At 38.4% G+C, this 24,165-nt stretch overlaps 1 protein-coding gene across 7 annotated transcripts in view; it reads right to left on the bottom strand.

Annotated features, from left to right (window-relative positions):
- RAD21L1 (RAD21 cohesin complex component like 1) overlaps positions 1-23,593 on the bottom strand; it is a 31,701-nt gene extending 8,108 nt beyond the window's left edge. The window contains exons 1-13 of one of the 7 annotated variants that reach the window (XM_058432998.1): positions 23,560-23,593; positions 22,747-22,801; positions 19,524-19,699; positions 18,112-18,241; positions 16,487-16,580; positions 13,920-14,026; positions 9,907-10,077; positions 8,708-8,803; positions 7,684-7,794; positions 5,273-5,499; positions 4,927-5,026; positions 3,953-4,077; positions 1,822-1,917 (exon numbers count right to left, since the gene is read on the bottom strand). In XM_058432998.1, the coding sequence (XP_058288981.1) occupies positions 1,822-1,917; positions 3,953-4,077; positions 4,927-5,026; positions 5,273-5,499; positions 7,684-7,794; positions 8,708-8,803; positions 9,907-10,077; positions 13,920-14,026; positions 16,487-16,580; positions 18,112-18,241; positions 19,524-19,667 (1,401 nt within the window). In that variant the 5' untranslated portion in view covers positions 19,668-19,699; positions 22,747-22,801; positions 23,560-23,593. Of the gene's footprint in view, positions 1-1,821; positions 1,918-3,952; positions 4,078-4,926; positions 5,027-5,272; positions 5,500-7,683; positions 7,795-8,707; positions 8,804-9,906; positions 10,078-13,919; positions 14,027-15,026; positions 15,034-16,486; positions 16,581-18,111; positions 18,242-19,523; positions 19,700-21,809; positions 21,848-21,989; positions 22,100-22,746; positions 22,802-23,559 lie in introns of those variants that run through there. The other 6 variants (XM_058433001.1, XM_058433002.1, XM_058432999.1 and 3 more) reach the window with 6 other exon arrangements.
- Positions 23,594-24,165: the final 572 nt, after the last annotated feature.

Below are 24,165 nucleotides of genomic sequence, written 5' to 3'. Positions count from 1 at the left end.
TACAATTGGGTTAGAAATCTTTCAGATTTCGAGATGCCTTGGACATGTCTGTCATGTTATCTAAATAGATTCTTTTTTTTTTTTTTTTTTTGGTATTTAAGGCTTAACCACTTTCAGAAATACCTCAATATTTAAAAATGGTATTCTAATCCCTTACAAACTAACACCTTATGATGTGAGAACAGAAACTGGACATACGAAAGGTGTTCATGAATCTGATAAAAGAGTAGGCTTACAAAGGGTTGGGGGAAGGGAAGTGGCACAAATCTGGCCTACTTTATAATTTTTCCTAAGCTAATTCTGACTATGCAGCCCAACAGCATCTGTGTCACTCTCATCACATGTCCACTGTTTGTCTAGCCTTCATGTAGAGGAGCCCAGACACTTGCTTAAAGTGCTTTCAATTTCATAGACTCCAAGACAATTACAGAAAGCACCACAATATTCTGCATGACATTTTAAATCATGTGAGGCTAAAGGGACTCTTTGACTAAGCCTGGGAACTACTGAGTCCTCATTTCCACCAACTATACCAGCTTCCTGGGCCTGCCTATGCTGTATGCTTTCTTATATCCCAAAGAGACTGATTTGAAAATACGGTCACTTTATTCTGGAGAGTTTTCCAAATCCCTTCAGCTACAATTTATGATTATTCTTTTCTAGTCTGTCCTTGGATAAATGAGGGCACCCACTTATTAATGTTTATTTTATTGTTAAATAAACAAATGCAGTTTTTGAAATGTAAAAACCTCTTTGTTAAAGATCCATGAGACTCTAGCTTCATCTATAATGCACAACTAAACTAACCAGAGAAAGGCTCAGAAGAAATAGTCTGTGCATTCCGCTAAAGCCTGTCCACTTGATCTATCTGGACACCCTACAGCTGAATCTATTGTGTAAAAAGCCCAGTGGATTATTAAAACAGCTGAACTTGTGCTGTGTTGTGGTTTGCTTGACCATGTATGAAAATAACCTGCATCTATAGAAGCAAAGCGAATAGCAAAAATGAACTAACCCACTTCTGGCTCAGCTGTTTGGATACTTCAGGTAAAAAGTTCAGGTAATTTATTCTGTCCTAGATTATCTAGAGAATTCGGTCTCTTTTCCTTGTATGAAAAACAATCAAAGAGTCTTGGAACTCATTATGTAGATAATTTTATAGAAACAAATTAACATCAGGCTTACTAGGTGTTTTTATATTATTTACTAAAAAACTTTTACTAAAATTCCTTACAATCTTAAAAATGTTTTCAGTACTCTGGGACAATACCAGAGAAATAAGACAGTTAATAAGCAGGGAGTCGGGTAAATCAGACTTTACTTCTGTCTTTGCTATTGACATGTGGCCCTCTGACTACCAGATTATTTTGTTTCAGATTTCCAGAAGCCTTGTATAGATACAAGCCTTGTGCCACATAATGTTAAAGGAAAAATTGCCCACAATTTTTTTGTAAATAAGATAAAATTTCAAATGCCCTAGGCCATACTCAATATAGTTCTGTTTCTTTAGAGATGTTATATCAATAATTTAAAACAGTGATTCTCAACATTTAAAATCCTGTCACTACTTTTGATAAGCACAAAAATCTCACACTTTCCCTTAAAAGTATTTGAAGTTTCAAAAGAAATTAAAGAAAGACAAAAAATCAGAGCAATTCAGAATATTATCAAACTATTCACAAACATCTCTGTTGTAATCACAAGTTTAAATTACAAATTTAGAAGGTAACAGCTATAAAAGCCAAGTTTTAGATAAATAAGGTGTTAAATATTTAGGAATAAAGTTTTTAAGAACATCCCCAAGACTATACATATATTTACCAATTTAACTGGACTATATTCGATTTCTTGTACAAATAAGTCATTCGTTAAAGGTGATTCCTCAGCAGCTAAAGACACCATTTCAACAATATCCTGCTGAAGCAAATTAGGGAAAGTTAGGTAAATCTGCCAGTGGTTATACAGGAACAATCTAATTTTATTAAATGCTTTAATCACATGAATGCTCATTTCTCAAACTAATTTAAAATACTACCCATATTCTCAAAATATTATCTCTGAAATATCCCGGATAGGCAGTCTTTGACTTAAATGTTACTGTTTTCCATATGCCTCCCGTAAAGGAAGAACTTGCATGCCCCTTCCCTCCTTGCTTCCTATCCTTTTCCTTTCTATTTCCCTCTCTACTGCAGACCTCACATTAAAAGTCTCTACTGCTGTGCTATTGAGACCACTTTGCTTTGAAGCACTTTATCTAGCCCCACTCCCCTACCTCTATTCTCATGCCAATACCAGGTGGCAGAGGAAAGAGATCTGCAATAGGCAAGCAGAGAGGGAGTGAGAGTGAGGAAAGGGATATTAATATCCCTACCGAGGACCACGACAGGATTCCTGCCACCACTGCTGGAGCTGTCACGGGCAAAAGGGAAGAAGAACCTGTCTGCTGAAAGGGGAGTGAAGACATAAAGGAAGAAAGAAAAAGAGACAGATATTTCCTAGTCCCTATCCTCTCCTTCCCTTCTCATTGCTATAGAAGCTATCAACCCCTTTTCATCTTCAACCTGTCTCCAAACTTCATTCCCCAGCTGTCTTCCTCAATCTTGATTAAGGGCCTCCTCTAAGATAGTTTACTTGCTTTTTCACTCAGCTTTAAAAAGTTTTAGTAAACATAAGGAGTTACATTTTATTCTTTAATATACATATTTGTGAAGCCTTGTTTTTCTCTTTCAATTTCTATGAATATTCTACATTTTTGATACTCTCAATTTTGCAGGTATGGTATATAAAAATTCTGTTTTATGAAGATTTGAAAATGATTCATCAGAATCAATATTTTCTTGTCCCTTATTGTTCTTGTGCTTCCATGCTTGACTATATTTCATATTTGTTAACCATTTTTGGAAGCAGAATAAGAGTAGAATTGAAGGTTAAAGCATAAGCATAAGGTAAAGGAGTAAAGGTTCAAAAGAACTGGTACATCAATCTCTCCTCTCTACTTCAAGCCCATGGCACAATCTATCTTGTTATATCTGTGATAACTGCAGTTATATTTTCCTTCCAAAAAATCATAAACTAAACAGGTTTGCCTAATCATAATTTTTGGTAGGTACACTTTAAGAAATGCCTGAGCCCAAGTGAGGGAGAAAGTAGTACTAGCAACCCAGTATCTCAATATCCAGTATATTATCAAATATTTAGTAAAATACATTCTGTTTGAATGCACTGTGAAATTGTCTTTCCTTCCAAGGGCATTCAGTTTCAACATGGGTTGACTTTGAATTCCCTGAGTGGTTATCAAAATACAGTTATAATGGAACGGACCAGAAAAACACTGGTTTATTTTTAACTGGTGTGGCTATAATATTTATATTTGTACAACCAATAAAATAACAATTGAGAAAATATTTCAAAGCACATTATCTCCAATTATGTTTTCAAATAGTAATATTTTTCAAATAAAAAATTATATCTTAAAAAGTTTTAAAAATTTTGTTTTGGTCATAGATTTTTAGATAGTCTTTCAGATTCAAGGCCAAGGAATTGGTGGGTCTAAAATATATTATTCTTAGAGATATGCAGGTGAATTTATGATGAAAAGGAAAACTTAGGCATACTGGCTGCAGTTCTAAAACATTCCATGACACAAAGAATATGAGGCCTAGTAGGATTCTCAGCATGTAACCAGGTTTACATATAGACAATCATTGATTTAACTTATCATGCAAAATACTAGTTCAGTATGAAACCACCTTATCTTGTGATTTACATCCTAAACTTCTAGAAAAATTCTGCTGAAGAAAATCATGTTTTACCCTGCTACTTACTAAACAAATTGCAAAACAATTTAAAATGAAATATAAACTAATGTAAGAAAATATACCAGAGTCCCAACATTCCTTTACTATATCTGTAGAAAATAAAATATTTTTACGATTCTCTCTGGATAACTTACCTCAGAGTTAATATTTTTATTGGTATCCTCATGAGAGCTATGCTGAGATCCACCAATCACATCCTTCCAAGTTTGGGGTTTACTTAACTCTTGCTGGGAATTTGGCTCTTGCATCATGGATGTCTCTGAATTATCAAGGAAATAAAGACAATTTTACCAAAATATCTTTCAAATTTGAATTGTGATATGGTTGTAACAAAAGAAAACTTCTGACAGACATGTTGGGATCCAACAATTTAAGCAAAGGATACACAAACTTTCTTATTGCTCCCAAGTCTCACATATGTATCTTCCCTTTCCTGTCCTCTGTCTCTATCACCTCCACTCCCCATTCTCTGCCAACCATCTCCTCTACACACGCTCTCACACATTCACTCACAAGACAACATGGACAGTTCAAGCCCATTGTGGTATATTATTCAGTAGGTTTTAATGCTGTCAGGAAGGGTGATCAGGAAGTGGAAGCTCACTCATCACATCAATTGGTTTTATTATTACTTTATAATTATCATGATAATAATCAGTAATTATTAATACTCCATGTGCCTTTTGGGTAGACAGAAATATCCATCTCAGGTTAACTGTATTAAGTGCTGTTCTTATCCTTACATGACTTTTCATGTTAGCTGTTTTACATTGAAACATTATCTTGCTAGATATAAAGATTTTCTTTTTTGACGATTTTTGAGTACTGCCGTTGGGAGTGAAGGAGATAGAAAGAGGATAATAAGAATGGTTTACATAGTATATACACTTCATCTTTTTAACAAAATCTCTGGGACAAAAATTAATCCAAAATGCAGAAAAATGCAATACTGAAGTAGTAATTTCATTTAAGTTCAACTACTCTTCCAGAGTTAGCATTTATATTTGAGAATATGGAATTGGATCCCATCTTCATTTTGAAATTTAAAACATCAAATTTTTGTTTCCACAACATTCCCCTCAACATCAACAGAATTAAGAAGTCTCACCTACTATATTTTGGTTTCCCACTTCTTCCCTTACTGACTCCTTCTGTATCATTTTTCTTCCAAGTTTAAAGCCAGAGGACAGAAAGCATTTTGTAAACAACTGTAAAAATACACATTTTTGTTTTTTTTTGTTTTTGTACCAGCAAAGCAATTCAAGAAAACACAAGCACATATCTAAAAAGGAAAAACTATAATTCATACACACAATCCAGAAAATCAATTTAAAATGAGGAAGTACTTCTTCGCAAGTTTAAATTCTGTTATATATGTATGTAAATATGTTTATTTATTTATTATTTATTTATAACCAGACATTGCTCACATGTAGAAGGATAGAAACTGTTACCATTTTCAGTTCAGCATGAATCAAATCCTGGGCAGCAGTTGACAGAAGTGTATCCACTCCTCCCCTCTTCTTCCACATCATCAGTCTTCGTGTAGGAGGTGCAAGTTCCAAAACCATGAGTGTGTCCACAAAGGAAGTAAGCTGTTTATGTATAACTTTGCTACTGAGCTCCTTGACAGGATCTATGAGCAATCTCCTCTTTTTGCCTTTCCTTTTCTCAGCAATGTCTAAATATAAGAAATAGGCACAAATGTGATTGGTTATACGGCTTTCTAAAATCATATCGTAGGCACTAAATAGTTAAGAAATTTCTAAGCCAGCCACAGTGGCTCATGCCTGTAATCCTAGCACTTCAAGAGGCTGAGGTGGGCGGATTGCTTGGGCCCAGGAGTTCAAGACCAGCCTGAGCAACATGGCTAAACGGCCATCTCTACAAAAAATACAAAAATTAGCCACACATGGTAGCATGCACCTGTAGACCCAGCTACTCAGGAGGCTGAGATGGGTGGATCCCTTGAGCCTGAGTGGCAGAGGTTGAAGTGAGCCAAGACCACATCACTACACTCCAGACTGGGCAACAGAGCAAGACCCTATCTCCAAAGAAGAAAAGAAATTTCTACCACAGTACAACCTACAGTGTTGCATTGGAAAGGAAATCCCTTCTCCCCTCTGAAAATTATGCTGAGCAACCAATAGCTGATACATTTTGTAAGGTGTTGCTTGGAAGTGCTTAGAAAGGGATCTACCTGTTAAGTGAGCAACTGAGGAAATGTGGGGAAGAGGGAAGTCAACCAATTTGGAGGTTCCTTAAAATGCTTATGTAATAGAATAACTTTCTACAGCACTCATTTGTATTTGTCCAGTGTATTTTTCCCTCTCCCACTGAAATTCATAGACATTCCAAGCAGGTAACTAGGTCCATAGGATTTCACTCCATCAGGGAATTTTACCAAGCAGAAAGCAGAAGTCAAGCTTTTCTTTAGTAAAGCTGTAAAAGGGGAGAGAGGGTTAGATTTCTCAGGATTGATAAAGATCCAAGATCAAATGGAGCCAAAATGTACAGGACCCTGCTTGCTGGCTGATGTGCCTCAGTAAAATCCCAGGAACAAGACAAGATACTGGAGAGGTTGGCTATGTGATGATCCCCAAGGCTGTGTAAGCTGGAGCACTGGGAACCACAAATTGGTATGGCTGATAACCAGAGGTTCCCTTCTACCTTCCACACCCCTCCCCCAAACTTTGGAACTACGTGGTGGAAATAACACAGGGAAGCTACACAGATTGAATTTCCTGCCAGCCTAGTGAGATAGAGGCTCAGTGGTGAATTCAGTTAAAAAAAATAAAATAAATGCCTTACTGTTTGCATGTCTGAGTTTATAAACTGAAATTCATATCAATTATACTACCTACAACTAGGATGTTTCTAAATGACCTAGTTATATTAGACTATTAGTTACATTAGTTATATTAGATTCATACTTACTACTTATCCCTAAAAACATGATGCTTGAAGTTAAATGCTAGAAGGCATTGTGCCTCTCTTCTGATCCTTTTATTCTGCCTTATATTATATCACTTGCATGACTATTTATCTTCCTGACTAGATTGTTTTCTAAGCCTCTTAAAAGTAAAAAGTGTGTGTCTTCTTTATTCCCGTGCCCACCACAGAGTAATGGCTCAATACCTTCCGAAATTGAACTTAGTTTAAAATTTTTCAGTTTCCCAAACTGGATATACAGCTTGAACAGGACTGAATGTAATGCAAGTGATACAGAGATACAGGACAAATGAGCCCCAGAGTGGAGCTTAGCCCATCTGGGTTCTTGGCTTTGTCCAGGAAAAGAATTCAAGGGCAAGTCAGAGGTAGAAGAAAACAGCTTTATTGAATAGGCAGTGTTACACCTCTGGTGGTGTTACAGCTCTAGCACCGTAACTGCTGCTACAGAGCAGGGCTACTCAGTAGGCCCAGACTAGCAGCTCAGGGCAGTTTTGCAGTCATATTTATACCCACTTTTAATTGCATGCAGATTAACGGGGCTGGTTTATGCAGGGAAGGAGTAGTAATCATTGAGTCATCGCCATGGAAAAGGGTGAATTCCCGGTGTTCCCATGGCAGCAGTAAATTGACATGGCACACTGGTGGGTGGGTCTGATTTAAAGCTCCCCCCACCCACCTTGTAACTAGTCCTCATCTGGTCCGGTGTCCAACCCCCAATTCTGGAGTTGAGTCCCGCTTCGTACCTCAAAAGGATCATCTAAAATTTCCTTCGTGGTCTTCTCCTCTACTGTGTTACAAGTGCTATTACTAGATTGACTACCTCCTATAATATTTCAGTGATTATTCAAACATCTCAAAGTAAATAAGTTAACAGTGTATTAAAAATTAATACAAAACTATAAATGCCTCTGACCTGAAATATCAATTGGATCAAGGGTACCATCCTCTTCAGTTGATAATAATGTTGTTTCATTCATTTTTCCATTTTCAGGTACACATATACACTCTGAGTTATCTGGTTCAACTAATCAACATTCACATAAAAGTAATTGTAAAAAAACCAGTTAGGATGCAGGCTAGAGGACTGTACGAGAATTAAAGATAAAGATAAACTAACTGAAGATTTATATTACTAACTGGAACATGTGAATTCTTAGAACCATTTATTTAATAGAGTTGAAGAGGCTTACAGATTATATGGTCTGGGACCCGTAATATTCGAGTGAGTCAAGTATCATCATCCCCTTTTGCACATGAGACATCTAAGGGTGGGCTAAAGTCACAGCAGATGTGAAAACAGTGGCGGCAACTACAGTAAATGACTGATAAAAATTTGACTATATGTCTGCTAAAAAAAATTGTATTCTGTTAAATCACTTATCAGTTGATCCATAAAAAACCATAAGTAAAATTTTATTACTTAGCTCTCTGTATTTTCAGTTTCTAGTATTGTTTTTAGAAAGCAAATATAACCTCAAAAATTGTGGCAAATAAAAAATGGGGCTAATCGTACTTTTAATTCTTAAGAAAAATCAGACTAAAATACCTCAAATCATCTGAGGTACTTCCATACGAATTTCAAGTAGGGAAAATATCCTCAATTTGTAATTTCTCTCAAATTGTATACAGATTATCAAACCATACTAGTTAATAAATTTTCTTACCATTTACCATATACTATTTTAATAATTCAAAAAGCACAATATTTTGGCAGAATTCTCTCATGCTAAACCCAATCCTGGCTAAATAACCTTCAATGTACCTTTACCAGAATCCAATTTCCTATTTTATATTGTCTACAGTCAGACTAACAGAGTCTGAAGGACATTGTTCTTTATCTTTCACTATACTATATTGCTACTTAAATTCAGAAGTTCTGAGGCTTAATTTAAACATTAGTACCCATTACTTTCTAATAAAGGAAAATTTCAACCTACCTGCTAAACTATTGGGAGGCTCAGGAGGCAGGGAAATTTCTCTGTTCAAATGTATGTCTTCTAACAGGATATTCTGATCATCTTGCAATAGATTGTCTTGAAAAACACAATGAATACTTTTTCATACAGACTGGAATCTGTCATTTGTTCACTAAACATTTATTAATGTTACTTTATGCATTTCATTGTAAAGGAATAACCAGATTTTTAACGTGAACTAGAGAATTTTAAAAAAGATTTGATAGGAACAGTCAATAAACAATCTTTAAAACATGTGCATTTCGGCTGGGCGCAGTGGCTCACTCCCGTAATCCCAGCATGTTGGGAAGCTGAGGCAGGTGGATCACCTGAGGTCAGGAGTTTGAGGTCAGCCTGACCAACATGGTGAAACCCCATCTCTACTAAAAATAGAAAAAAAAAATTAGCTGGGCGTTGTGGTGGGCACCTGTAATCCTAGCTATTCAGGAGGCTGAGGAAGGAGAATCACTTGAACCCAGGTGGCGGAGGTTGCAGTGAGCCAAAATGGCGCCATTGCACTCCAGCCTGGGCCACACAGCAAGGCTCCGTCTCAAAAATAATAATGATAATAATAAATAAAATATGTGCATTTGGACTTCTCAGTTTTTGTCTACCCGATTTCTATGACTATTTTATAATGTGAAATAGTCTATATTAAGAGTAAAACAAATAAAACTGATAAAATAAAGAAGGCAATAAATTGGTAGAAGGCCTTGAGGATAGGTAGAGATATTTGATACAGTAAGTCATGGGGACCCAAGGCACTTAAGCAGAGGAATATGAATATAAAATAATAATACAAAATTCTGGAAAAATACTTTAGTTGCCCCACAATGTATGTTAAAGAAAACAATGTTTTCCAGTACATAGTCTAGTATATTTTATAAGGAATATACTAACCTCACTCTCTTCCCTCCAAAAATTAGGAATTTGTAAAAATAAAAACAAGCAGTAGTTCATAACCACTATAGAAAATATATTTAAACAGACGGCTATTTACTTAGGCCTAGCCTAAATGTTTAAACATGCCACAGACTTTGAAAACTTGCATTAAAAAAAGTATTGACCTACATAACACAAAAACATATTTGAAATTTTAGATTGCTATAATAAATCTGCTAATATGTTGTAGTAATTTGATTAAAATAAATATTTTATTTCTACATGACCAGATAGCATACCAATCATTTCTCCTGCAGCTCCTTCATCTCCAAACCCATCTCCACTGTCATAGAACAGAGATCTTTCTCCAGTGAGGCTTCCAGAACTATGTTCAATTAAAGGGCCACTGGAATTCAGTAATATGTTGTCATCAAAGAAGCTATGTCTTCTGAGAATTTCAGATTCCTCCCCTAAATAAATATATATCATTAATACTAATTCGTAGAAACACAGAATTTTAGGATTAGAAGGAAATTCAGATATCATCTAGCATAATCCTGTCATCCAACCCTCATTTTATAGATGAAGAGAATGGCTGAAAGACTTACTTGAGTTATTCAACTAAGGTCACTCAGTCAGTAGAGACAGGATTTTTAGTCTAACGCCCTTTCAAATACCATGGAAAAAATGCCAACATATTACATAGAGTTTATAGTTGTGATATAGTTTAATAACTTCCTAAGGTAAAAGTACTATGGAAAATAATTTATTCTATTTTAGGTAAGTAAGTTCTGCTTGACCAAGTATATTTCATAGTATTTCAAGGACAATTGCTTGTAGTGTTCATGCATAGTGGAGGTTTGGAAAATAAGGAACATGTCAGTCATCTTAGGAAATGGAAACGTAGGTAAAATATTAAAGAATGGGCTTACAACATTTATTCAGTAAATATCGAATATGCTAGGGGGTAGTGATAGAGGTCTGTAAAAAAAAAAAAAAAGACAAACCCAGTCAGCTAACAACAACTGAGTGTTTATAGTATGTATTATATTATGTAATAGAAGATACTATTATAATTCTCATTGTACAGATGAGGAAACACACCCACAGAAAGGTTTTGTAACTTGCACACAGTCACACTATAATAAATGACAGAGTCAGGATCTGAACCCAGCTCTCTCTGACTCCAGAGCCTGCATCCTGACAATCACAACACTATACTGATAGTTTCAGGGGACCAGAAGTCAGCTTTTGACCAGAAATCAGTTATTTCCCTCTCTTGGGTTTGAATCTCTAGGTGCAGGAGTTTGAAACCCCAGGGGTCCAGGGTTAGTCTTCTCCTCCCTCTAACAACCCATGTTAGTGTTAGACAGTAAAGAAAATCATGAAGTATTACCCATATTGAAAATTATTCTATAGACCTAAATCTCCTAGAATGGAAGAGTGGAAATAAAAACTATCATGACAATGGATTAAAGAATTGCTCAGAAGAAAAGACTAAATTACTTTTTCAAAAACTAAGAATATATTCACATCATCCAGATACAGCTTGATAGCCCCCAAAGGAAAAGCCAGCATTGGTCAATCAGAGAATAAGACTTATGAAGACACTATATTCTCAGCACTGAACATCACAAGAATATCAGATTATACAAAAAAAAGAAATAATCATTGCCTTTGATCTTATATTATAATCCAGAATAAGATGGATTAATTTTAAATATTTCTTAGAGGACATTAGGTTTGAAGCAGTTTTTAAAGAAGAGAAAAATCACATATTGGTGAAGAAGATTAAAGGAAGGAATAAGGGGAATAACCCTATGATGTTGTTAGTTATATCCCAACTTTACAAATAGGGACAGTAGGGCTCAAAGAGGTTAGGCAATCTGCCCAGTGTCACACAGCAAATCAATAGAGAAAGTTCAGATTCAAACCCAAATCTGTCCATTTACTAAGAACATGTTCTTCCCACTTTCTAAAATTGTAAAGGAAGATACAGAAATGTGAACAACTAAATTGTATAGGTTGGGTGGTAAGACATTTGCTTGACTAGAGCAAAAAGTCCATATTAAGAGTAAAACAAATAAAGCTGATAAAATAAAGAAGGTGATAAATTGGCAGAGGGCCTTGAGTATAGGTATGTGATACAGTAAGTCACAGGGACCCAAGGCACTTAAGCAGAGGAATGTGATATATCAAAAATGGAATTTGAAGACAATTGCTCTTACAAAGGTGTATAAAATGTGGGAAGAGACTGGAGGAAGATTTGTAGGAGGGTATTGCAGTACTCCAGGTCTTTGGTACTGGTGAACTATATCACTGGCTAAGGAAATAGAAAAAAGATCTAAGAGACATTTCAGAATTAAAAAACAAACAAACAAACAACCCAGCACTAGTATGAAGCTGACAGAAAGTATAGTTAAAAGTGATCCTGGCTGGGCACGGTGGGTCATGCCTGCAATCCCAGCACTTTGGGAGGCCGAGGCAGGTGGATCACCTGAGGCCAGGAGTTCAAAACCAGCCTGGCCAACATGGTGAAACCCCGTCTCTACTAAAAATACAAAAATTAGCCGAGTGTAGAGGTCCATGCCTGTAGTCCCAGCTACTCCAGAGGCTGAGGCAGGAGAATCGCTTGAGCCTGAGAGGCAGAGGTTGCAGTGAGCCGAGATCATGCCACTGCACTCCAGCCTGGGTGACAGAGCAAGACCCCATTAAAAAAAAAAAAAAAAAAGTGATCCTAAAGTTTCAAGCCCAAATAAGAATAGTAGAGGAATTTGTAAAGAGTGTCTTGGGAGTAGGGAATATGATTACCTCTTTGCCAATGTGTTACAATTCTAGCTCTGGGGTTACACCCAGTGAGAGATCAGTGCTACTTAAAGTATAATCTGTGGACTGGTACTGGTCCACAAGAAAGAGAATACAGAAATAAAAGTGCATGTTCAAAAAGTTTTACAGAAATTGGACAGAGCAATTTTATATATGTTGACTCTAATAACAAAACTTGAGCCTTGTATTTTGATTTTTAAATTTTTAATTTTTCTAATAATTCATTTTATTGTACTTTACAAAGCAAAATATAATACAGATTGAAAATGGACAAACATTAGAAAACTGGTCCTTCACCACAGGCTGAGAAACACAGCTACAGATATAGCAAGAGTTACGGAAGCAGAGTGAGGATGAGAAGCTGAGGTTAGAGATGTCGCTCAAGCATTACTTTATTGACTTCCCTCCCCGACCAAGATAGACATAGGCCATCTTTCTCCTATACTTATTGTTTTGGGCACTATAGGAAATTCAAATATGAACATTACACAGATTCTACCCTCATGGAGTTTGTAGACCAAGACAAGAGGTGTATAAATATCATGATATAAGACAGGGAGTAGTAGATGCCAGAAAAAAAGAGCAAATACTCTATAGTTAAATTACACCGTATTGCTTCCATTTTAAAGTACACTAGCCAGGCACAGTGGCTCATGCCTGTAAACCCAACACTTTGGGAGGCTGAGGCAGGAGGATTGCTTGAGCCTAGACGTTCAAGACCAGCCTGGCAACATAGCAAGACCCTGTCTTTACAAAAAAGTTTTTAAAAATTAGCTGAGTGTGGTGGCATGCCCTTGCAGTCCCAGCTACTCAGGAGGCTGAGGTGGGAAGATTGTGAGCCCAGGTCAAGGCTGCAGTAAGCCATGATCATGCATTCCAACCTCAGTGACAAGAACAAAACCCTGTGTCAAAAAAAAAAATTAAAAAATAAAGTACAATCGCCTTGCCCAAACAAGAGTTTAACATTTTAAAAATCAGTTTCTGTTTCACAATCAATATACACATTTAGTGTGGTAGCGTTTCCTCTTCCTCACCCCCAGGCTGATTGAAAAGGCATTATTTTACAATTGATATTATCATATACCAGAAGAAATATATTTTGAAGGCATTTCATGCAGCATACATATAAAATCTTGTATGTATGTTGACCATCTTAACTGTTTATTTATGTGTCTCTCTCACACCCAGAATCTCCTTGAGGGCAGGAACTGCTTCTTTAAATTTTGGTACTGCCCTGTCTATTGATAGCACCTGATACAGAGTAGGTCTTCAGTAAATGGTTATACACTGAAAATAGAAGTATATCCTAAGACTGAGTCTTGGCATTGACATCTATACTAGAAAAAGGCAAGGAAAAATGTATGGGGAATTACATTTACACATCAAAAGATTCATTCTATAACTAGGTCTACTGGCATTATTTCAATACACAAATACAAATATAATTGATTATAATTTGTAATTTTGAGTTCTCAAATATTCTTACCAAAGCTCTCAGCTTGGAAAAGTAGATCATTGTCAAAATTTTCTCTAAGAGTGATTTCTTCTGGTCTGCTTTGGTTCTGAGTAAAGTGTTCTGAAACATCAATAGCACTATGGAGAAATATAAGGTTGAGAAAAACATGAGAACAGAAAACAATGATACTGTAAAAATATCATTGATATAGTGAAGAAACTAAAACAATTTTCATTTTCTCAATAGTATTATTTATAAACACTAGTTTATTATATATACATGTATATAAATAATCTCTAGGCTCCCAAATCCAATGGTCAATTTTCAGTCCCTTATCTTACTTGCACAAACAAACAGCACTTGACTTAGATGTTGACTTTTGCTATGGCCTAAATGTTTGTGTCTTCCTCACCTCAAATGTATATTTTGAAATCTAATCTCCAATGTGATGGTATTAAGAGGTGGGAGCTTTGGGAGGTAATTAGGTCATGAAGGCAGATTCCCATGAATGAGATTAGTGCCTTTATAAAAGAGGCCCCGGGAAGCTGCCTTAATCTACCATGTGAGAATATGGTGAGAAGGTTGCCATCTATGAATCAGGAAGCAGGCCATCACCAGACAATGAATCTGCTGGCAAGTTTATCTGGAATTTCTCAGCCTCCAGAATGATGATAACTAAATTTCTATTGTTAATAAGCCACCCAGTTTATGGTATTTTGTTATAGCAGCCCAAACAGACTAAACAACTCCCTTCCTCGTGGAATACATTCTTCTCTTGGCCTCTGAGGTATCACTATTTCTCGATTTTCTTCCTACCTGCTCCTTTTCTGTTCCTAATATCCCAGACTAACTACTGGGAATGACCAAATACTCAGTCCTCAGATCCCTCTCTTTCTTTATTTTTTTTAAATGTATACTCACTACCTTGGGGATCTCTTAGAGTCCATGGTTGAAGTTCCATCTATACACTCACAACTTGCAAATTTATACATCCACTTCAGACCTCTCTCCTGAATTTCAGACCCAGAGAGTCAACTACTTACCTACTCCCTTCGATATTGTCTTAGTCCATTTGGACCACTAGAATAAAATAACTTAGACTGGGTAACTTATAAACAACAGAAATTTATTGCTCACAGTCCTGGAGGATGTGAAGTCCAAAATCAAGGTGCCAGCAGATTTGGTGTCTGGTGAGGGCCTGTTCCTCATAGACGGTGTCTTTTTGCTGTGACCTCACACAGTGGAAGGGACAAGAAAACTCCTGCAGGTCTCTTTTATAAGGGAACTAATCTCACTCATGATGGTGGAGCCCTTATGACCTAATCACTTCTCTTATGACTTAATCACCTCTCTTATGACCTAATCACTTCCAACTCTTTTGTTGTTGTTGTTCCTAAAAGCTCATTCTGGCTTCAGAGCCCCACCTCTTAATACCATCACCTTGAAGGTTAGGTTTCAACATATGAATTTTAGGGGAACACATGCATTTAGACCATAACAGATGTGTAACAGTCATCCCAAAACTTATATACAAAACCTAGTTTACCTCCTTCTCTCTGCCCCCTTTAAATCTGATTATACTAATCTTATTAAGTGTTAAGTCTGTTCTCATGCCAAAAATCATATAGTATCCTTCATTTTCTCTTAAAGCTATATGCAATTCATCAGCAAATTCTCCTGGCTTCGCTTTCCAGATATATCTGTAACTTGACTGCTACCACCTGGGTGAGATGATGACTGAGAACTGATCATAGATACTACATTCTCTTATCTGGACTTCTTATTATAATACCTTTCTCATGGGCTCTCTGATTCCTCCCTTTCCCCTCAGAGTAAGTAGCCAGAGGGATGATGTTGAAATCAAGTCAGATTCCATCACTCCTCTATTCAAAACCTTCCTGTGTTCCCTGAGTAAAATAAAAGTCCCACTGTAGTATATCACGCCCTACCTCATCTGTGTCTCCTGCTACCTCTCTGACCTCATCTCCTACCACTCAGCCCCTCATTTACTCCACTAGAGTCTCACTTGCCTCCTTGCTAGTCCTTGAAAATGTCCAGTGTGTCCTGCGTTAGGGCCTTTCTACTTGCTCTTCCTAGAATATTCTTCCCCCACATTACTGATTTGTTCCTTTACCTCCTTCAGATTTGTTCTTACGTTTTCAGAAAAGCCTTTCCTGTCTTACTGTTTATTTATTTTCTGTTTCTCTTCACAATGGTGATCATTTCCTGACATATATTTATTTGTTTATTTATTAGCTACCCCAACTAAAATTTAAGATCCATGAGGCCAGCAGCTATGTTTAATTCACTGCTATCTCCTCAGTGCCTAGAACAGTTTCCGGCATATGGAAGGCACCCAGTGAATATTTACTGAATGAATAGATGAATATACTGTCAATATTGCAAACTATATTCAATAAATAAAATGACACACTTTTATTGTTGTACTTTGGGATTTTATACCAAATATAAGTCTTTATCAATTACATCTGTAGTTGTTCAGTTGTTAACTACATTCCATTTGCCTCAATGAAATCTGAATACAAAAACAAATATCAAGAAAATTAAATAGAAGGAAAATAAATAAAATATTTTACTTCATATTTTGGGTGTCAAAATCATGAAATTCTTCTGGCAATGTGATAGCATTGTAAGATGCTTCAAAATTCTCTTTTGGAAGGTCAACCAGTCCTGAAAAGAATCAAAAACCACACTCAATAAGCAACAATGCTATATAAAACAAAGAACTCCCAACTAACCCTATATTCTTTTACTGGACTACTGCTTATTCTAACTGGTTTTCCTCTATCTACTCCTACCCTTCTGTAGTCCATTCTCTATAAAGCAGACAGAGGAATATTTTTAAAAACTAATCAGATTAGATGCCTCTAAAGCTTAAAATGATTTAGTGACTTCTCCAGTGCATTTAATAAAATCAAAATTTTTAATTGGAGGCTCTGTAACCCTAAAAACCTAAGAGGCATCATCTAATGACATTCACCATACTGACCATACTAGACTTTTTGTTCCCTGAAAAAGTCAAGCATTTTTCCACCTCAAGACCTTTGCTCTTGCAGTTTCCTCTGCCTAGAATGCTATTCCATCAGGGACTTTTTACATGGCTGGGTAGTTTTCATTTTTCAAGTCTGAGCTTAAATTCTATCCTCTCAGAAAGGCTTTTCCCAATTATTTTAACTAAAGTGAACTTCTCTGTTATTTTCTGTTGTAGCACTCTGTTTATTTTCCTTTATAGCACAATTACAATTTACAATTACTGTAATGTTTTAAAAATACGTTAATTATCTGATTTCCTCACCTGACTGAAAAGGATCTTATTTATCTTGTTTGTCTTTATATCCCAGAGCCTAACATGGTGTTTGGTACAAAGTATGAAATCAGTAAATATTTGTGGAATATGTAAAAAAATAATAAACGAACAAATGAACCATACTTGATATGAATATAAATCCACCTAGAGATTATATGAATATTTTAAATGAAGATTAAAAAAAATCTGTCAATCCTGATTCAACAAATGTTGATTGAGGAAATGGTATGTGCAAGGCACTGAGACAGATATTAGAAGAGATTCGGAAAATAATTATGACAAAGACCTTGCCTTCAAGAAGCTTGAAGACTAGTGATAGAGGCAAGATCCATACCTAAGTAGCCATAATACAAGGTAGAAAATAAAAAATGTCTTTAAAGTGAAACAGATGGCATATAAATTTTGAAGGCATTATATTTATGACATGTGTACATCTCTGGCACTTTGGAATGCTTAGGAATTTTTGATATGTCATAAGTAGCAAGCTGCTTGGAGTCTTGAGAATTCTGAAAACAATTACAATTACTGATATCTCTGTTTTGTCAATCATACTATTTCTAATTTATCTTATAAAGGCAAAAACAGGCATGACAAACTAAATGGCCCATTAAAAACAGAATATCAGAGTTTCTTATGCAATTGTAGTGGCTTTAAGTATATGTCTTCCATAAATATGCAGGAACATTACAAGTTTTGGCAAGCATAACCTTTTCCTGCAGGCATAGAAAAAGAGCAAGGAAATGAATGCAATTTATCCTCAACCATGGAAACTTAGATTCATTCAAAACTAACTTTACGTTCATCATACTAGCCTGAAGTGTATTAAAAGGGCCCACCCCCAATTAAAATGCAAAAGGGAACCAAGAAGGAGACAAATCAATATTATATGTATACCTGGGCGAAATGTCATCTTCATTTTAAGAAATGCTTCACTGCAATCTGCCAAAAGATATTTTGCCTTCCTGTTATAGATTCGAACAACTCCCAAAAGAAGGTGTCCTGAAGTTCGAAGTGCTATTTTCACCTTTCAATAATTTTTGAAGTATTAGAAGAGTAAAGATTAGGTTCATAAATCCTATTCTTTGAAAGTTACTGACATCGTAAGAATTTGTTCTCTTAAAAAAGCAGATATTTTGTATTCTTAAGTATATCACTTAACTTTTTACCTCACCTTGCAAAATGATTTTTTTATTCTTATTCAAGGAAGTTAATCTAATATGGCATTTAAGTGAAGATATACTATTATTGGTATTATGAGAGGAATATAAACTCTGTAGTCAGAATTGGGTTCAGGTCTTGGTTCAGTTGCTGAGGCTGTCACTTAACCTTCCTGAACTTCAGTTTAATAAAAATGGCTACAGCTTTTTTTTATTATTATTTTTTTGGAGACGGAGTCTTGCTCTGTCACCCAGGCTGGAGTGCAGTGGTGCAATCTCGGCTCACTGCAACCTCCGCCTCCCGGGTTCAAGCAATTCTCCTGCCTCAGCCTCCCTACAATTTATTATATACTTATTTTATGCCAGGCATTGTCCTAAGAGCTTTTCATACACTAATTTATTTAATTTTGACAACAACCTCTATTTACAGAAGAAAAAACTGAGACTCAGATATTTTAAGTAGGATGCCCAAAGTAATATAATGATTAAATGATAAGGCAATAATTAAATATAAATTTGACCAACTCAAAACATGCTAACTACAGTTCACAGAAGCTAAAAGAAGCCAACCTCATAGGGTTGTTGTAAAGATTAAATAGACTTATAGGCATAAAGTCCAGCCCAGTGCCTAACACACCATAGGCTTTCAATTTGTTCTTCTCTAAAGTTGAAAAATACTTAACTTATAACAATATTAAATGCTGTAATGCAGATTCTAATCACCGTTTTAGTGTTTTATAATGAACATAGTACTTTACTGTTTATGACATATTTTCACATATTTTTGGATTTATAACCAGTCCTCTTTCTATCCTCCGCATTTGTTCATTATTTTCTAAGAGATGCTTATTAAGTACCTACTATGTCTACTGTATTTTGTTAGTGAATAAGAAAGGAATATGAATATGCATATAATATGGCCTTTATCCCTTAGGATCCAATCTATCTGTGATAGATATATGAAAAAGTTAATTACCAACAGAAACCAATATGTTTGTTATAACAGTAAATGCTATAGGAATTAAAGGAAAGAGCATTTGACAAGTAAAACTTCCTTGAAAATGTATTTCATGATATAAGTGTATCTTAATGCCTTTCCTCCTCCAAATTCATGGTAAATACAAGCTATCATTTTAATCAGTAACATACCTTGGGTGAAAGAATTTTTTCAATGGTTATCTCTAGATTACATTCAAATACATGGGCCTTTGTGAGTTTCTTCTCCCAGTGAGCTGCAAGCCATATTTTGGCCAATGGCCCTCGTTTACTCATAAGCACATGTGTGTAGAACATGTTGCCTGTGTTCCTTACTTGTATTTAACAAACTAGAGAGAACACGAAAAGATATTTAAAATTTTATTACAAAAACTTTTTATTGCTATTTTATAAGAAAAAATTTATTAATTCTACAAAATAACATTCAGATTATGTTCTAATTCAGTTATTCAATACAAGTTATTCTCTTGTAAATAAGAGAAACTTATTTAGAATATAAAATTATAACCTAACGACAAAGCTCTAGTAAATTGTGAACTACACCTCTACACCTGGCTTAAATGCATCCTGATTAATGATTTCTTCTTACATTTCACTTATTTTATCCAAAAAAGGATTTGAGTTCTCTTCTTACTAACATGGTCAAATAAATAAAGGAGGAAGGCTGAAAATATAAGATATGGAAATAAGAAAGAAACAAAAGTAGGAAAAGGTAGACAAAACCAAGAAAAGCTAATACAGGGCACCTCTTTTCTAAAACTTAAGAATTTAAAAAGGGTTGGATTATTGATTTATATGCAGGTGTTGAATTTCATTGCCCTCTTCAAGATGCTCTGGTTTATTCAACAATATTTTAATTTTTGAAGTTAAAATCATGGGATTCCAAAGAGTGGAGTGGAGTTTCCACTCCATAAAGTGGAAAAATGAAGAAAACAAGAAACTACAAGAAAATAATTGGAAGGCAAGAGAAGAAACAAGAATCAAATTTAAATGTTTTGAAATAAGAGCGATAAAAGAAAACCTTCAATTAAAACAAAGAGAAGGAATTAATGCACATTTTTACAAACCGTACTATTCTTGGTAACACCGTAGGGCTCTATTACTAAGCTAAAGATGAGAAGGGATGTTATAGCACTTTGGTTGACTTCTAGAGAAGAATCAAATTATTGCTTACATATAAGTAATCTTACACTGCCACTATGGAAGCTTCATTTTGCTTCTTTTCTACTTAAGATACTAATAAAAGAGAAAACTGAGCCAAGACAAACACAAAGTCGGCGACAGAATTAAAAACTCAGGTAAACTTCGATCAGTGTCCATTTGTACCGCAAGAATTCAATCATTATGCCCCCAACTAAAGGTGATGCAATCCGCCAAAACATGTTTCCCTACGGGGCAGCTGGAGATTTTAATATATATGGCTTGTGCCTCGCGTTGGTTCCGCTGCTTTCCTTTTTAGTCTGTGTGTTTCACTATCTCTGAATAAATTCCTATTTATCTTTTTAAATGGCTCCCAGTGGTGTGAGGTACTTTTAAAATGTACTTTTTGGCCTGGAGCAATGGCTCACGCCTGTAATCCCAGCACTTTGGGAGGCTGAGGTGGGCGGATCACTTTGATGCCAGGAATTGGAGACCAGCCTGGCCAACATGGTGAAACCCCGTCTCCACTAAAAACACAAAAAGTAGCCAGGCACGGTGGCAGGCATCTGTAATCCCAGCTACTTGGGAAGCTGAGGCAGGAGAATCGCTTGAACCCGGGAGACGGAGGCTGCAGTGAGCCGCCAGCCTGGGCGACAGAGGGAGACTCCGTCTCAAAAAAAATAAAGTGTACTTTTTAAGTGATGGACTTCTTAAAAAAAAAAAAAAAAAACCACAAAAAACCCAAACCCTGCGATTTACTATTCCTGAGACACTGATTTTCCCGAGCACATATTACCTAACCCTTTTCCCCTCCCCACAAAATATGCACACAAACTCCCACCCCATCCCCCTGCCCCACGTCCCGGAGGCTATTTCTATCTCCAGATTGAACTGACTTCGTGCAAAGTGAAGCTAACGGGATGGGGTCACTCCGTGGGAACCGGCCCGGGAAGGGCAGGGCGGCGGTGGTGGCAGGGAGGTAGAGGAGGGATGGAGGAAGGGGTCGGAAGGAGACCGGGCGGGGACCCTGGGAGAGGCGAGTGGGGAGGGAGGGGAGTGGGGAAGAGAGGGGTGAGCCAGAGGGGGCGAGACCCTTCGGGGGGTGAGGGAGGGGAAAGCAAAGTGCCGGGCTGGGAGGAGCTGACGGTCACCGTCAGGGGCAGGGGGACGCCAAAGGCTCCTCCACAGACGACTCCTCAGAGTTCTGGGCCGGGTGCTCACAGAGGGAAACTGAGGCCACAGCGCCCATTTTCTTCCGCGTGCAGGAAAGGAGACCCTGGGTCGCGCCTCCAGCCCCACCTGGGCTGAGGGCGACGACCTTTCTTCCTCAGGCGGAATCCTCCAGGCTTGGCGCCGCGAGCTAACTGGGCGTGAGGCGCCGGGGCCGGATGCGTGTGGGAATGTGGGTGGCGGAAGCCCCTATCTCCCAGCCCGCCTACAGCCCTCAGGGTCCGGCCGGCCTCTCAGGCTGCGCCCTACTTTCAAAGCCTGGTCTGAGGTGTGGCGAGCCAGAGAAGGGGCTGCGAGGAGTCCCCAAGTCAGCTTGTCGGGTCCGGGACGCCGGGTTCTTGGCGCCGCTGGGCGTCTGCAATGCGCTGCAGGCGCGGGGCGGGGCGTGGAAAAGGCGGGGCAGTGGGTGACGGGTGGGACTGACAGGGGATGGGGCGGGGCAGTGGGCGAGGGCGGGGCGTGCAGGGGATGGGGTGGAGCAGTGGGCGGTGGGCGGGACTTATAGGGGATGGGGCGGGGAAGTGGGCGTGGGGCGGGGGCGTGCAGGGGATGGAGACGGACGTACGGGATTTGTGGAGGGGCTTGGAGGGGCGTGGGGCGGTATGGAGGGGCGGGGCGGGGCAGCGGCTGAGGGACTGGCGGCAGGGGGCGGGGCAGGGCGGGGCAGCGACCGAGGGACTGGGCGCGGCGGCGGCGGGGGCTGGGGGCACGGACAGAGTAGGGCAATGCGCTAGAGTGGAGAGGACCGGGACTGAGAGGGGCGAGGGCGCAGGGCGTTGGTGGGGACAGTGGACGGGGCAGGAGGGATAGAGGCAGACAGTGAGCAAGGCGCACCGGTCCTAGCGCGCAGTCTCCGGCTTTGTCCTGGTGCTCGGACCTGAGATACTTGAGCAGGGGCATGACAGGGACGGAACCTGGGTCCCATAGTCCTGTTGTGAAAGGTGATCCTTCTGGCTGATCTCTGAACATCCCTATGATGCAGTCCAGTCTCTTCTCTTCCACTTACTAGCTGGAGGTCACTGGAGAAATTCTTTAATCCCTTGAACCTCAGATTTTCTCATCTGTAAAGTGAAAATAATAAAAGTACTTGCGCCGTAGGGTATTGTAAGAAATAAATAAAAGGAACCATGTAAAGAGCCAAGCAATAATAAGTGCTCTACAAATATTAGCTATTATTATTATTATTATTGTTATTATTAAAAAGATTGTTCACATTAACCTGCCCTTTGGGGACAGCAAATATTTTCCAGCCTGGAATATCACAGTTCTCAGTAGTCAAGGCCAAGTGCTAGAACCTGAGAAAAATCCTGCAAGAGCATCAGGATGCGAGGCTGGTTTCCTCTCTTGAGTTTGATAGTAAATACTAATAAATCTTGGAGCGGCAATGGCGTCCAATATAAGGTTATCGATAAGGTTCAGGCTCCTGGCTGGGCATTGTCATGGGTTGTCTCATTTACTCTTCAAACAATCCCACAAAGTAGTTACTGGTTTTCTCCTGTTTGAATAAGGAAAGGGCTGGAGAAAAAATAACCTGTCTAGGGTCACATGGTTGGGAATCGTAGAGACAGGATTCAAATTGAAGTTTAGCTCCCAATTTCCGACCTCAGGAAATGATGTCACCGCAGCCATTCAAGAGGATGTCTGGGAGACACCCTTGGTGCCACCCTCATGTCTACTTTAATGCCAACCCATCACTCCACCTTCAAATATGACTTTAATCTATCCCTTCTCAAGATCTCCACCCACTCCACCCTAGTCTAAGCCACCTCTCTCCTGGAAAAGCTCCAACCTCCTGAGCGGTCTCCTTCCTGTCACTCACCTCCCTAAAGCCCATTCTCTACACCAGGGGTTCCCAACCCCGGGTGGGAACAGGGCCGCACAGCAGGAGGTGAACAGCGGGCGAGCGAGCCTCACCGCCTGAGCTTCGCCTCCTGTCACATCAGCTGCGGCATTAGATTCTCAAAGGAGCACGAAACCTATTGTGAACTGCGTATGCGAGAGATCCAGGTTGCCCGCTCCTCACGAGAATCTTATGACCCCCCGCCCACCCGGCTCGTGGAATAATTGTCTTCCACAAAACTGGTCCCTGGTGCCAAAAAGGTTGGAGACCGCTGCTCTACACTGAAGCCAGAGGGGTCTTTGAAAAATATAGATCATGGCCAGGTGTGGTGGCTCATGCCTGTAATCCCAGCACTTTGGGAGGCCAAGGCGGGCGAATCACCTGAGGCCGGGAGTTCCAGACGAGCCTGGCCAACATGGCGAAACCCCGTCTCCACTAAAAATACAAAAATTAGCCGGGAGTGGTGGTGGGTGCCTGTAATCCCAGCTACTCAGGAGGTTGAGGCAGGAAAATCGCTTGAATCGGGGAGGCAGAGATTGCAGTGAGCCAAGTTTGGGCCACTGCACTCCAGCCTGGGCAACAGAG

This window comes from Hylobates moloch, unplaced genomic scaffold (assembly GCF_009828535.3).
Source record: "Hylobates moloch isolate HMO894 unplaced genomic scaffold, HMol_V3 SCAFFOLD_21, whole genome shotgun sequence".
Lineage (NCBI taxonomy): Eukaryota > Metazoa > Chordata > Mammalia > Primates > Hylobatidae > Hylobates > Hylobates moloch.
The sequence above is the reverse complement of the archived record's forward strand: the minus strand, read 5'-3'. Positions and strand labels throughout refer to the sequence as shown.